Genomic DNA, 14,967 nt, shown 5'->3' with positions numbered 1-14,967 from the left:
CAGAATGGTGAACTTAGGATGAATCTGAGTGAATAACAGAGGAGGCTATGGGATGGTCCATAAGCAGGATGATCAGGGCCTGCATGAGAAGATTATTACAGACAGGCTGGAAAGGGGGCAGTATCTCAGAGAGCAGAGTATCAGAGTGATGACAAGCACTCAGGTTGTGAAATTGGACTGATCTGAGTTCCAGCCTGATTTTCTAGAGCCTTCAATTTCCTTGACATAAAATGGGGACAAAATCATCTACCTCACTTGCTTACTATCAGGTGGAAATAAGATGTGTGGAAGCAGTCAAATAACAACAAAGATTATATCTGGTAAACTACTGATATGCTGCTCATGTTTTTCTTTTTGAGACAGAGTTTCACTTTGTTACCCTCGGTAGAGTGGCGTCACAGCTCACAGCAAACCTCAAACCCTTGGGCGTAAGTGCTTCTCTTGCCTCAGCCTCCCAAGTAGCTGGGAGTACAAGTGCCCACTGCAATGCCCGGCTATTTTTTTGTTGTATTTGTCATGGTTGTTTGGCAGACCCAGGACGAGTTCAAACCTGCCAGCCTCCGTGTATGTGGCTGGTGCCCTAACCACTGAGCATGGGTACCGAGCCCCTGCTCACAATGTTGTTCCCCAATACAAGTCCATCATTTCTTTAAATATTCAACAAATATTTACAGAGTAAAGTATAATTGTACTTAAAAGTCACACACTGACAATTCTTCCTCTTGTTGTCTCTTCCTAGCCCAGCATGAGCCATTCCCTTTCTGAACTTGTGACCAACCACCTGTCTCCATTATCCATCTCAGCACTTACCCATATCTGATTTTGTTGTTTTATTCCAAGATTCTTCTATCATCTACTTTATATGACTTTGCATCAATCATTTCATGTGTGCATTTCTTTCTCATAAAACTAATCACTGTGAGGCACAGCAAACGTCTTATTTCTTTGTTACTATCACAAGAAGATCATACTTAATAAATTAAGTAACTAAGAAGAGGGTCCCTAGTTATGGTTTTGCTCAAGAACTCGGCTCCCTAATCATGCCATCTGTTTTCTAGCATAATGCACAACCTGATACAGTGCTGGTTTGCAAAACAGTTCTTAACCCTTTCAACAAATTAAACCAATACATAAAATTGATAAAAGCTGAACAGCTCTGGTTAAACTGAGCATGAAGCCTGAAGGACCTCCCTGATGTCTGCTCCCAGTTGTCAACCCCTGGGGCACCTACACTGAAGCTCTCAGCTACCGGGAACCAGCCTGCAAACCTATGGAGTGGGAAGCAGAGCATTGTCAGGAGACCCCCAGCTCCCACACAAAGTCACCTAATTAATCTGACCCTTCCCCTTCTTTTGCTCTCCAAAAAGCCCTCTTGTCATTACTCTCTAGAGAGGAAAGTCCCAGGCTTAAAGCACATGTCTTGAGCACAGGGGATACTTTTTGAAACCAGAGTTCCCAAGCAATGCTCATACCAAGCACGGACAATTTACTAAAGCCATCTTTTTTTTTCCTTTTTCTTTTAACAAATGTCATGCTTTTTCCTTAAAGCAAAGCAAAGCAAAGCAAAAATAACCGCTTAGAGCAATTAGAGCAAAACTAGAACAAAGAGGCTTTCGAAGTGGCTGGTTAGAATTCTATAAAGAACAGTCCTCACAATACGCTTCCCCAACATTCATCAGCAGTCAGAAATGACGGTACAGAAATTCTATCAACACTAGGACCCGTCTTTTTGCTGCTAAAATAAAACCAGACAACAGCAATGGGCCTCAAGCAGGCACTTGAATCACCAGTGAATTAGAATTTTTCAGCATTCAGCACCAACAGAAACTAGTCAGAAGGCCTGAGATAAGTGAAAACAGAAGTTGCCATAGTAACTTGCACATTTACCCTAAAATGGCAGGAGTGGGGGTGGGGAAGTAGGTCAGTATTTCTGCTTAACTAGCTCTATTCCTTGTCTAAAACAGCATCATCCTCCTGCCTCAGGGCCAACAGAAACAAGAGGCCAGGTGAGCTTTTTGAAAAAGGAGGTGGTGTGGAGATGTCTAGGTGGAGGGAGACAGAATCAAGAGGATGGCCAAATAAAGCAACTCATGAATCTCAGAGCTCCCTGGGACTACCCCCAGGGAAAGCAGTTCTTGATCAAGGGCACCAGTGCTAAGAAACTGTTGCTGGGTTACTACAAATCAGAAATTGCCACTTTTCCTGTAGCAGTTTAAGTACATCTAATGGAACACTTGGGAATGCATTATTAATGGCTGGGGCTGGGAGTAGTGGCAGCGGAGAGGAACACTCTAGCATGGGAGAAATCTGAGGCCCTAGTAAGAGACATTCTTCAATGGTTGAGAACCATGAACAGGGCTGAAGGATGCTCTAAAAGCAGGAGGGTGGGCAGCTTAGGGATTCCTTTCTAAAATAAGAGATTTGGTTAATACAGAACCACAGTGCCCTTTGATACTCAGATCTGAAATGGCTAATCCAAGAGGGCCAGAGCAACTCTGGTCCCTAAGCTGGTGTGGGGAGTGCCAGGGCTCATTATCAGCTCTTCCACCTGCAGCACCAACAAATGTGGGAAGCAGGTTAAGCAGAAAGCATTTGGAAGCAGGTGCTGCTCTACTTCCCTGCAGCTGCTGATGTCTGCATGGGGATAACTTGGGCATTTACTGATGACTTTAACCACTTGGTGTGAAAGCTCTGGTATCTAGAAGATAACAGAAAGAATAATCTTTTAGGGTGGGAGTGTGTCAAAAAAGCAGGAACATCTTTTTAATCAGTGACTGTTTCCACACAGACCTCTAACTACAGTACTGCACAGTCCAGGAGTCTAGGCTTCCATGGGAAAGACCCTGGGGAAGGTATTTCAACCCAGCTGCAGAGTGGAGGAAGGACAGGCTCAGTCTCAAATTTGAGCTCATGCTTTCAGACACAAGGTATTGTCAGCACATTATCCCCTTGTGCTTCTACATGTCTCTAGTCTTCTGCCCTATAAGACCAGGGAGAGAGACTCAGAGACACAGCAATATCCATGATGACCTTAAAGACCAACAGCAGCTCAGACACTGGGAGAAGCACCCAGAACAAGCCTGCTGTCTGGACTGGGGAGACAGACCTGGAGTAGCAGGCAGGAGGCCTCCCCAAACACTATGGCAATGAAGAACACATGCTGTGCAGTGTGTGCAGTGAAATCAAAGAGGGGCTCCTGGCAACCCAGAAGTCAACCCCTCTAGGGAGGGAACTGTGAGAACAAACCTCTCTTGACAGAGCCCAGAAAACCATTCAGTCTGGCCAGCTCAAAATTATTTTTCCTTCATATACAGCAGCACAGAGGGCAAAGAGACATTTGTGAAAAATCATTTTAAAAAACTTTTATTTCAGAAAATGTTCACATATGCATAGAGCAGAAAGAATAAGATAATGACCTATCACCCAGTTTCAAAAATGGTTAATATTCTAGGGCTAATCTTAAGGCCTAGACAGAACCCTCCACTAGAATGATTTCTTTTTTTTTTGTAGAGACAGAGTCTCACTTTATGGCCCTTGGTAGAGTGCCATGGCCTCACATAGCTCACAGCAACCTCCAACTCCTGGGCTTAAGCGATTCTCTTGCCTCAGCCTCCCGAGTAGCTGGGACCACAGGCGCCAGCCACAACGCCCGGCTATCTTTTGGTTGCAGTTTGGCCGGGGCCGGGTTTGAACCCGCCACCCTCGGTATATGGGGCCGGCGCCTTACGGACTGAGCCACAGGTGCCGCCCAAGAATGATTTCTAAGTGTTACACAGCAAAAAACTGCAACCCAAAAGGGCAACTTCTAAATTCACCAGGAACCCCAGGAGTGGAGATTCCAGGAAAGTAGCAGTGGTGAAGGAAAAGAAACAGACTTCAATTTCAACTCTTGAGGAATGTCCAGAGTAATTGAACCTGCAATGTGTTTCTACAGGTTATATTAGCTGACTGTGTAATTCCTAAAAGAAGCATTTCTGTCTGCTGAGCAAGAATTACTATATTGCAAAAACCCTAAGGGAAGGCTCCATGGGCACCCCCGTCAGCTGTCCAGGATTCAGTCTTGGTTATAAACGCTTTCCATTTCGACATAAGCATTTACAGCAAACTTGAGCAAAACAAAACAATACAGATTTAGTTAATTTCTGACCTACTAAAATCTACCATGTGCTGGAATTTGGAGAAGCTAATGCAAAGTCTCTACTTACTGGAACTGTTACATCATCATAAAAACTCCAAGCTAAGGCCCATCTCATTGTTCGACCTTGACAGAATTCAGTGTAGGTGACTTTAGAAACCTGAAATCAAAAAACATGGCATCTCATCAAACTGACATTCTATCGATGTTTCTGCCTTCTGCCTCAAGTTAAATATCTATTGTTCTTTCTTTTCAATCAGTTAACTAACACTATTAACAAAAATCAGTTTATACACAACTGCTAATAATGAATATTATCTCTCAACAAGTTGTATTATTTTTCCTTTCCACAAAACATTAGAATTTACAGATCTAGCTTGAAGGTTCAAATATTTGACACACCTAAAATACAGCTCTTCAGAGAATCATTTGTAAAATGATTCAATTCAAGTGGCTTTTGTTTTCTTTTTTAAGAAATGAAGCCAACCAAATCCTGGCTAGACACAGCTATGCAATCTCCCCTTTACCTATCAGATTTTAGGAAAGAAAAAGGAACTGCTTGGCAGCTTTTACAATTTATCAAAGAAATAGTGTTGTGGGGAAAACAGGATAGGTAGAATGTCAAGAGAGAAACCAGAGATCAGAAGGTTGGTTTCACTACTGACCAGCATCTGACCCATTTTGCTGAAAAGTCACCTTACTCTTGCCTACTAATGCCAAAGACCATAAACTGGGAGAGAAGAGGTGGAAAGTAATTGTGACCTGCCTTTCAGAATAGGAGCAGGAAGCTACACTTGTGTGGATGGTCAGCCTAGTGGGAAGCACAGCAGCCTGACACTGTGTTCTGGTTCTAACTGTTCTTCCATAACTGTGTGGCCTGGAATAAGCCCTTACCCTATCCAGCCTTCAGTTCAGCCTCTAGATATGAGGTTGGTGGTAGATAACAGGTTTTCTGATTTCTGCTTTTTCTCTGACATCTTACTCATCCTGTTTTTCTGTAGCTCTTTTTGCTTTAATAATCTATAAAAAGTCCCCTTTGCCCTAAATTTACAGAATTTAAAAAACAAGAGAAAACAAAAAGATTACATTTAAAGTTTCAGGTTATAAAGGAAAATTCTATACTAAAACTACCATCAATAGTAGATACTCCAGGAACAGTAATGACAAAGCCTCACCCCTTGTATGCGAAGTTCTTCCTTGAGAGGTGCCAGGCTGCATTTCTTTCCTAGCATACAGCTATACCACCTACAAAACAAAATCAAACACTGCTTATGTGGTTGTATTTTTTAAACTCAACATTACATAAGTGAACAAGTAAACATTAAGGTACAAGTGACAATAACAACAATTGCATATAATGTATTTAGACAAAGACTAAATCTAGTGATGAAAAATAAGCCCAAAGCAACTAAAAAAAAAAAAATCCACTTAGCTTCAGGGGCTATAAGTATTTGGAAAAAGAGAGAAAGAGATAGGTCTCATCTGTCATCCTCAAAATGAAGGTCACTTAGCTCTAGGACGGAAATTACTCAATAACAGCAATAAAAATGTTATTACAACATACTAGGAAAACTTATAAAATCCAGCATGAATCGGTGTTGTGAGATGTCCCCACCTGCAAGTAATTTAAGGATAGCTAATGCAGTAGAGTTTCCAACAGATCACACTGACAATTTGTTCTGCAATAAATATAAATATATAAGAGGGAGTTGTTAGAGAAGTTGGAGTGAACTTGTTAAAAGGTAAAGTGATATACTTTATTTCTTCTGATTATTCTAAAAAGTTGGCAAAATACAAAATTTATACAGGACTTCTCCCTCAGTCCATGAAGGATTAACTACTATGGGAATTGCCCCTCCACCATGAACAATCAGATAAACAACTGGATAAAATACATGAAATAGCTATGGCTCAAGCAGCTAGGGCACCAGCCACATCCACCTGAGCTGGCGCTAGCCACATCCACCAGAGCTGGTGGGTTCGAATCCAGCCTGGGCCTGCCAAACAATGACAGCTGCAACCAAAAAATAGCCAGGCGTTGTGGCGGGTGCCTGTAGTCCCAGCTACTTGGGAGGCTAAGGCAAGAGAATCGCTTAAGCTCAAGAGTTTGAGGTTACAGGGCGGCGCCTGTGGCTCAGTCGGTAAGGCGGCAGCCCCATATACCGAGGGTGACGGGTTCAAACCCGGCCCCGGCCAAACTGCAACCAAAAAATAGCCGGGCATTATGGCAGGGGCCTGTAGTCCCAGCTGCTCAGGAGGCTGAGGCAAGAGAATCGCTTAAGCCCAGGAGTTGGAGGTTGCTGTGAGCTGTGTGAGGCCATGGCACTCTACCGAGGGCCATAAAGTGAGACTCTGTCTCTACAAAAAAAAAAAAAAAAGAGTTTGAGGTTACTGTGAGCTGTGACGCCATGGCACTCTACCCAAGGCAACAGCTTGAGTCCCTGTCTAAAAAAAAAAGATAAAAATAAAAATCCTTAACAAGGAAGGGAAATGGAAGATATTCATGAAAGGGTATGAAATTCTAGTTAGACAAGAGGAATAAATTTTAGCCATCACAGTGACTATAGTTAATAATAATGTACTATATATTTCAAAATTGCTAAAAATGTAGATTTTTAATGTTCTTACCACAAAAAAATGATACGTAGGTGAGGCAAGGGATATGTTAATTAGATTGATATAATCACAGTGAATGCAGTCAAGGGCTTCCTAACATTTTAGTAATGACAGATTGTGTATATGACAGTGGCCTCATAAGATTATAATGGAGCTAAAAAATTCCTATTGCCTCATGATGCTATAGTGTAGGCACTGTAATGTCATAACACAATTACTTCTATTTTTTTTTTTTTATTTGAGAGAGAGTCTCACTTTGTTGCCCCCAGTAGAGTGCTGTGATGTCATAGCTCACAGCAACCTCAAACTCTTGGGCTTAAGTGATTCTCTTGCCTCAGCTTCCCAAGTAGCTGGGACTATAGGCACCCACCAAAACGTCCAGGTATTTTTTGATTATAGTTGTCATTGTTGTTTGGCAGGCTGGGCTGGATTTGAACCTGCCAGCTCTGGTGGATGTGGCTAGCACCCTAGCCACTTAAGCTACAGGCACCGAGCCTGAAGTCATTCTCTCTGACTCGCCTCCTAAGTAGCTGAGACTACAGGCACCCACCACAATGCCTGGCTATTTTTAGAGGCAGGGTTTTTTGCTCTAGCTCAGGCTGGTTTCACCAGCCTCAGCCTCCCAAAATGCTGGGATTATAGGCGTGAACCACCATGCCCAGCCAATTACTTCTATTTTTTTATAAATTTAATGTATCTTATATGTGCAGTGTTTATGAAGTCTGCAGTATTGGACACTAATGTTGTAGGCCTTCACGTTCACCCATCAGTGTTGTAAGTGCCATTCATGGTAAGTGTCCTGCAGAAGTACACCATTTAAAAAAATTTTTTTATACAAAAAAAAAACTTTTATACCATATTTTACTTTACCTTTTTCTAAATGCACACCATTGTGTTAAAATTGCCTACAGTATTCAGTATAGTAACATGCTGTATAGGTTTGTGGCCTAGGAACAACAGACTATACCATATAGTCTAGGTGTGCAGCAGGCTATACCATCTAGGTTTGTGTAAGTACACTCTATGGTGTTCATACAATGATAAAATTGCCTAATGACAAATAGCTCAGAAGGTATCCTCATTGTTAAGCGACAAATAATTACATATTACATATTAAAACATCACACTGTATCCCATAAATGTATACAATTATTGTCAATTGAAAATAAAATATGTATAAAAAGGTAAAAAGTCCTTAATAAAATACTAGCAAAAGTAATCCAGCAATATGTAAAAAGAATAATATATTACGACCAAGTGGAGTTTACCAAGAATGTAAGGCTGGTTCAATATTCAAAAATCAATACATAAAAATCAACATATTATCATGCCTACAATCCTAGCACTCTGGAAGGCCAACGCAGGTGGACTGCTTGAGCTCAGGAGTTACAGACCAGCCTTAGCAAGAGTGAGGACCCCTTTTAAAAATAACCAGCTGTTGTGGTGGGTGCCTATAGTCCCAGCTACTTGGGAGGGTGAGGCAGGAGGATCTCTTGAGCCCAAGAGTTTGAGGTTGCTGTGAGCTATGATAACACTGTACCAAGGCCAACAGAGTGAGACTCTGTAAAAGAAAGAAAGAAAAAGAAAGTGAAAGGAAGGGAAGGGAGGGAGGAAAGAAAGAAGGAAGAAAAGAAGAGGAGGAAGGGAGAGACATACAGATTGGGCTTGATGGCTCACAGAGGACGTAATCCTAGCTCTTCGGGAGGACAGGGAGGACAAGGAGGACTGACTGAACAAGAGTGAGACCCTATCTCTAATAAAAGAAAAAATAGCCCGGCATTGTGGTAGGCGCCTATAGTCCCAGCTACTGGGGGAGACTGAGGCAAGAGGATCACTTGAGCCCAAGAGTTTGAGATTGCTGTGAGCTATGACGCCACAGCACTCTATTGAGGGTGACAAAGTGAGATCTGTCTCAAGAAAAAACAAAACTGTATTAATCAACTAAAAGGAAAAACCATGTTATCATCAACAGATATAAAAAAGCATCTGCAGAAAATCAATACCCATTTATGACAAAAACTCTCAACAAACTAGGAATAGAAAGGAATTTCCTTAATCTAATAAAGTGAATCTAAATCCTCCTAAAATAAAACAAAATAAAAACAAAAAAGCCTATTATAGCCAACATCATATTTAACAGTCAAAGTACAATGAGATTCCCCTACGACTGGGAATGTGTCAAGACAGCCACTCTTCACCACTTCTATTCGAAATTGTACTGGAGATCCTAGTCAATACAATAAGGCAAGAAAAACAAATAAAATTCATACAAACTGAAATGAAAGAAGTAAAACTGCCTCTATTCACAGAAGATACAATCACCTGTGTAGAAAATTCTGTGAAATAGGAAAACGGTATTAGAACTAATAAGTATGTTCAAAGTCACAGGACAAAAGGTCAATATAAAATCAACTGCATTTCCTTACATCAATAGCAGCAACACACAACTAGAAACTAAAATTTTAAAGTGCCATTTGTAATAGCATCAACATACACAGAATACTTAGGAATAAAGTTAGCATGATAATACATAAGAAAACCTCAAAACATTGCTGAAAGAAATTTAAGAACTAAATTAATGAAGAGCTACACCAGGTTGGAATGGAAGACTCATTACCATAAGCCATCAATTTTCTCCAATTTGATCTATAAATTCAACACATTCCCAACCAAAACCCCAATCCTGATATCTTTTTCATAAGAACTGATAAACTGGGTGGGGACAGAATGCCAAGGACATTAGGCAGCCTTTTAGCGAGATGGGAAGTTCTATTTCTTTCTTTTTTTTGAGACAGTCTTACACTGTTGTCCTGGGTAGAATGCCATGGCATTATAGCTCACAGCAACCTCAAACTCTCGGTTTTAAGCAATTCTCTTGCCTTAGCCTCCAAAGTAGATGGGACTACAGGTACCCACCACAACACCCGGCTATTTTTTTGTTGAATGGTCATTATTGTTTAGCAGGCCCAGGCTGGGTTCAAACCTGCCAGGCCGGGTGTAGATTTCTGTAGGTAGGTGTAGTGGCCAGCGCCCTAACCACTAAGCAATGGGCGCCCAGCCAAGTATGAGGGAATTTTAAAATGACTAAAATTCTAAGAGAACTGAAGAGTCTGTAAAATCACAATTAGCTTAAAACTTTGTAACATTGCTATTATAGGTTGAAACTGTTGAAGACTGGCAATCTTCAACCCTATTATTTATGTCAAATAATATAAATGAAAATCTTATTAATTTTTAAAGTATGATAAAACTATCATATTGCTTTAGAAACAGTAAGCATCAACAATTATTTCTTCTTCACTGTTTGTGGGGTCATCAATAGGTAATTGCACCTATTTCTGTTCAGTCAATCCTTTTTCCCTATGAAAATACAAAGAAATAATTGTTTTACCTAAACTACTTTACAAAGAAAACCCCAGGCAAATTTATTTTAAATATGATCAATTTCATTTGGTAGTTTTAAAATGTGTGTAAGAAAAATAATATGCTCCCTTTAAGAAGAAGGTATATAGGGCGGCGCCTGTGGCTCAGTGAGCAGGGCGTCGGCCCCATATACCGAGGGTGGAGGGTTCAAACCCGGTCCCGGCCAAACTGCAACAAAAAAATAGCCGGGCGTTGTGACGGGCGCCTGTAGTCCCAGCTACTCGGGAGGCTGAGGCAAGAGAACCGCCTAAGCCCAGGAGTTGGGGGTTGCTGTGAGCTGTGTGATGCCACGGCACTCTACCGAGGGCCATAAAGTGAGACTCTGTCTCTACAAAAAAAAAAAAAAAAGAAGAAGAGGGTATATAAATGGAGAAATCATTAACCAGGAATTAAAATTAACTGGGTGTCATGGTGGGCACCTGTAGTCCCAGCTACTCAGGAGACCGTGTTGTTAGAAACAAGATGAAGAGGGCGGCGCCTGTGGCTCAAGGAGTAGGGCGCCGGTCCCATATGCCGGAGGTGGCGGGTTCAAACCTAGCCCCGGCAAAAAAAAAAAAAAAGAAAAAAAAAAGAAAGAAACAAGATGAAGAAAGAGAAATTAGGAGCAATTAGTGCTCACTTAGTAACAGTATAAAATAGGCTAATTAACACTTTTCCTTTAAAACTAGCACTCCTGAACAGATTAGTCAATGTCTCTAGAAGCCAAGAAAGGGCCTAGAGGTCCTGAACAGATTAGTCAATGTCTCTAGAAGCCAAGAAAGGGCCTAGAGGAGGGGGAAAAAAATACTTTAAGATTCTTCAAGAGATGAAAGAAACCAAATATTTCCAAATATTTAGATAGGTAAGTAAACATGTCATTGATACTTAACATAAACTTGAGAGAATTCTTTTTCTATTTTTTTTTTTTTTTTCTGAGACAGTATCTTGCTGGGTTGCTCAGCTGGAATGCAGTAGCATCATCAGAGCTCACTGCAACCTCAAACTCATGAGCTCAAGTGATCTTCCTCCCTTAGCCTCTCAAGTAGCTGTGACTATAGGTACATAACACCATGCCTCCCTACTTTTTCTAATTTTTGTAAGGGAGGGAGTGTCTTACTGTGTTGCCCAGGCTGGTCTTAAAGGATGTTGCCCATCCTGGCTTCAAGCGATCATCCCGCCCCAGCCTCCCAAAGTGCTAGGATTATAGGTTTGAGACACCACACACACCTGGCTTCATATTTCTTTTAACCTTTGCATTAAGCTGAATACCATATTGTGGATCTTTTAATATTTAATCTCAACATATTTATGTTTTCAGCAATAGTTATTTCTTACAGAAAAAGTACAAGTCAATTGGAGTGTCAAAAATCCTATTGTAGCTACATATTTTTAAAATGCTGGGCAGTGCCTGGGGCTCAATGAGTAGGGTGCTGGCCCCATATACCAAGGGTGGTGGGTTCAAACTCAGCCCTGGCCAAACTGCAACAACAACAACAAAAGATTAAAAAAAATTGTAAGGGGTGGCGCCTGTGGCTCAGTTGGTAAGGCGCTGGCCCCATATACCGAGGGTGGCAGGTTCAAACCCGGCCCCGGCTGAACTGCAACCAAAAAATAGCCGGGCGTTGTGGTGGGCGCCTTAGTCCCAGCTACTCGGGAGGCTGAGGCAAGAGAATCGCTTAAGCCCAGGAGTTGGAGGTTGCTGTGAGCTGTGTGAGGCCACGGCACTCTACTGAGGGCCATAAAGTAAGAAAAAAAAAATTGTAAGAGCTATCCATGCAATAAAAATGCCTACCCACTAGATCCTAGCTACTCTCACAGACATCTTGTGACAACTAATCAAAATTCAAAGAAGAAAAAAAATTAACAAAAGGAAGATCTAGTTACTCTAGAGACTACGAACCCATTATACTATTTTAATGATGAAAGTAGCACTAGATTCATTACAACATTTAGGAATTCCTCTGAGATGGCGGGTTTCAAGAAAAATTATTTTGAAATAATTTCAAACTTTCAGAAGAATTGCAAGATCAGTACAAATGACTTCAGTATCTCCTTCACCCAGATTCACCAATTAACATCTTCCTGCCTTTGCTTGTTCTCTATGTATGTTTTTTCCTAAACTGAGAATTGGTTGCAGACATCATCGTGCCCTGTCAACCCTAATATTTTGGCATATACATTTTAAAAACAAGGGCATTCTCTTTTATAACCACAAAACAATTATCAAACTGGTAAAAATGTAACACTCATTCAATACTATCATCTGGAATTTGCTAAATTTCACCAATTAGCTCAATTTTCTCCCCTGATACAAAGCCAATCTAAGATTGTGCACTTTGTTTATTTTTTATTTATTTATTTTTTGAGACAGAGTCTCACTATGTCACCCTTGGTAGAGTGCCATGGGGTCACAGCGCACAGCAACCTCAAACTCTTGGGCTTAAGCGATTCTCTTGCCTCAGCCTCCCAAGTAGCTGGGACTACAGGAGTCCATCACAATGCCCAGCTATTCTGTGGTTGTTACAGTTGTCACTGTTGTTTAGCAGGCCCAGGCTGGGTTTGAACTGCCAGCCTTGGTGTATGTGGCCAAAGCCCTAACCACTGAGCTACAGGTACCGAGCCACGCACTTCATTTATATATCACATCTCTTTAGTCTCCTTCAATCTGGAATAGTTCCTCTGTCCTTTCTTACATTCATGACCTTAATATTTTTACAGAACTATTTTACAAAATCCCTCAGTTTGGTTTGTCTGAAGTTTCCACAACATTAGACTTGATAGCTAGCACATGTCTGACATGAGTAACACAGAAGCAGTGCTGTGCCCTTCCAGTTACATCGAATCAGAGATGATCACCTGTCAAGGTGGTGCCCCCTTGTTTTCTCCACACTGAAGTCCCCACATTTCTCTCTATATGAATACTTTGTGGGGAAATAGTTTGAAATCAGGTAATTATCTTGGTTTTCTTCTTCAAGTTCTCCCACTGTTGATTTTCTAATGAATCAATCATTAGCATAGTAACTGAAAAATGGTGATTTTTCTAACTTTATTATTCTTTCTATATTTACTTGTTGGCCTTCACTGTATCTCTCTTATAATGTTATTTAACAGGTAAAAAGCCTAAACCTTGTGTGTGTGTTTAAATAAAAAAAAAAAAAATAGGTAAAAAGGCATTATTGTCATTATTTGTTTTGTTTTGTTTTTTGAGACAGAAGTCTCAAGCTGTCGCCCTTGGTAGAGTGTTGTGGCATCATAGCTCACAACAATCTCCAACTCGGGCTCAAGCGAACCTCTTGCCTCAGTTTTTCTATTTTTAGTAGAGATGGGGTCTCCCTTTTGCTCAGGCTGGTCTTGAACGCGTAAGCTCAAGCAATCTACCCACCTCAGCCTCCCACAGTGCTAGGATTACAGGTGTGAGCCACCGTGCCAGGCCTCATTATTTGTTTTGAAACTCATATTGTCCCAGACTTGGCTTGAGCTGGCTCTTTGCCCTTTAGACATGTCATTTTATGAGCACTTCATTACCTTCTGGTACTACAAGATACTCCAGGCTCATCTTGTATTTATCCTGACTCAGCACTGGAATTAATGATTTCTCTAAGGAATTCTGGTTCTTTTTATTAGAGAATGGTTATTTAGAAACTTTTTCTTTTTAAGGCAGACTCTTGCTCTTTTGCCCAGCCTGGAGTACACTGGCATCATCGCAGATCATAGCAACCTCAAACTCCTGGGCTCAAGAGATTCTATTACCTCAGCCTCCCAAATACATGGTACTACAGACGTGTACCACCATGCTTGGCTAATTGTTTCTATTTTTAGCAGAGACAAAGTCTCACTCTTGCTCAGATTGGTCTCGAACTCCTGAGCTCCAGCAATCCACTTGCCCTGACCTCCTTTACTAGGCTAGGAATGCCAGGATTACAGGTGTGCACCACCACATCTGGCTAATTTTTTCTATTTTTAGTAGAGATGGGGTCTTATTCTTGCCCAGGCTATTCTCAAATTCCTGAGCCCAAGAGATCCTCCTGCTTTGGCCTCCTAAGAGTGTAGGATTTACAGGCATTACCCACTGACCCCAGCCTAGAAACATTTTAAACCAAATCTTACATTGAAGAATAACACAGAAAAACAGATAAAAGCAGAGGTTTGGAGAGTAAGCAACTATGATCCTAGTCTAAAAACTTGTTTGAAGTAGTGAAAGCCGACACCTTGCAACCTATAATAAATTACCAGGATAAATGCCCCTAGATAGTCATGAGAACAGCTCTAATGACTGCCTGATCTCAAAACTTACTATTTAAACCATCATAAATTTCAAACCTTCATGGCTAAAAATAAATTTTTATACTATGTTCTTATAAACTATATGTAATTTTAGTTATTCCCAGACATTTTTATATGAATAAGAAACACAACCTTGTAACAAGCAAGTGGAACCAAGGCTTTTCATTTCTTGTTTGATGGACTGAACATACATGACTGTTGATTTTAAGAACTCTCTTTTATGACCATCTAAAGCAAAATCGACCACAGACAACCTATTGTAGAGTGAAATGCCATAAAAGTTGATAAAACTAGGCTGGGTATAGAGGCTCACGCCTGTTTATCCCAGCAATTTGGGAAACCAAGATGGGAGGATCGCTTGAAGCCACGAGTTCAAGAATACCCTGAGCCACATAGTAAGAACCTGTCTCTATAAAAAATTAGAAAAATTAGCCTGGCTTGGAGGTATGTGCCTGTAGTCCCAGCTACTCAGGAGGCTGAGCCAGAAGATTTGCTTGAATCAAGGAGTTTGAGGCTGTAGTGAGCTATAA

General features: G+C 41.0%; 1 protein-coding gene across 2 annotated transcripts in view; it reads right to left on the bottom strand.

Moving 5' to 3' along the window:
• The window catches only part of METTL16 (methyltransferase 16, N6-methyladenosine), a 92,897-nt gene that overhangs the window by 19,629 nt on the left and 58,301 nt on the right, over nucleotides 1-14,967 (bottom strand). For both annotated transcript variants that reach the window (XM_053568513.1, XM_053568514.1), the window contains 2 exons: nucleotides 5,311-5,380; nucleotides 4,206-4,295 (listed from right to left, as the gene is read on the bottom strand). In XM_053568513.1, the coding sequence (XP_053424488.1) occupies nucleotides 4,206-4,295; nucleotides 5,311-5,380 (160 nt within the window). The remainder of the gene's footprint in view (nucleotides 1-4,205; nucleotides 4,296-5,310; nucleotides 5,381-14,967) is intronic.

Source organism: Nycticebus coucang, chromosome 18 (assembly GCF_027406575.1).
Source record: "Nycticebus coucang isolate mNycCou1 chromosome 18, mNycCou1.pri, whole genome shotgun sequence".
NCBI lineage: Eukaryota > Metazoa > Chordata > Mammalia > Primates > Lorisidae > Nycticebus > Nycticebus coucang.
This window is presented reverse-complemented; position numbering and strand designations above follow the sequence as displayed.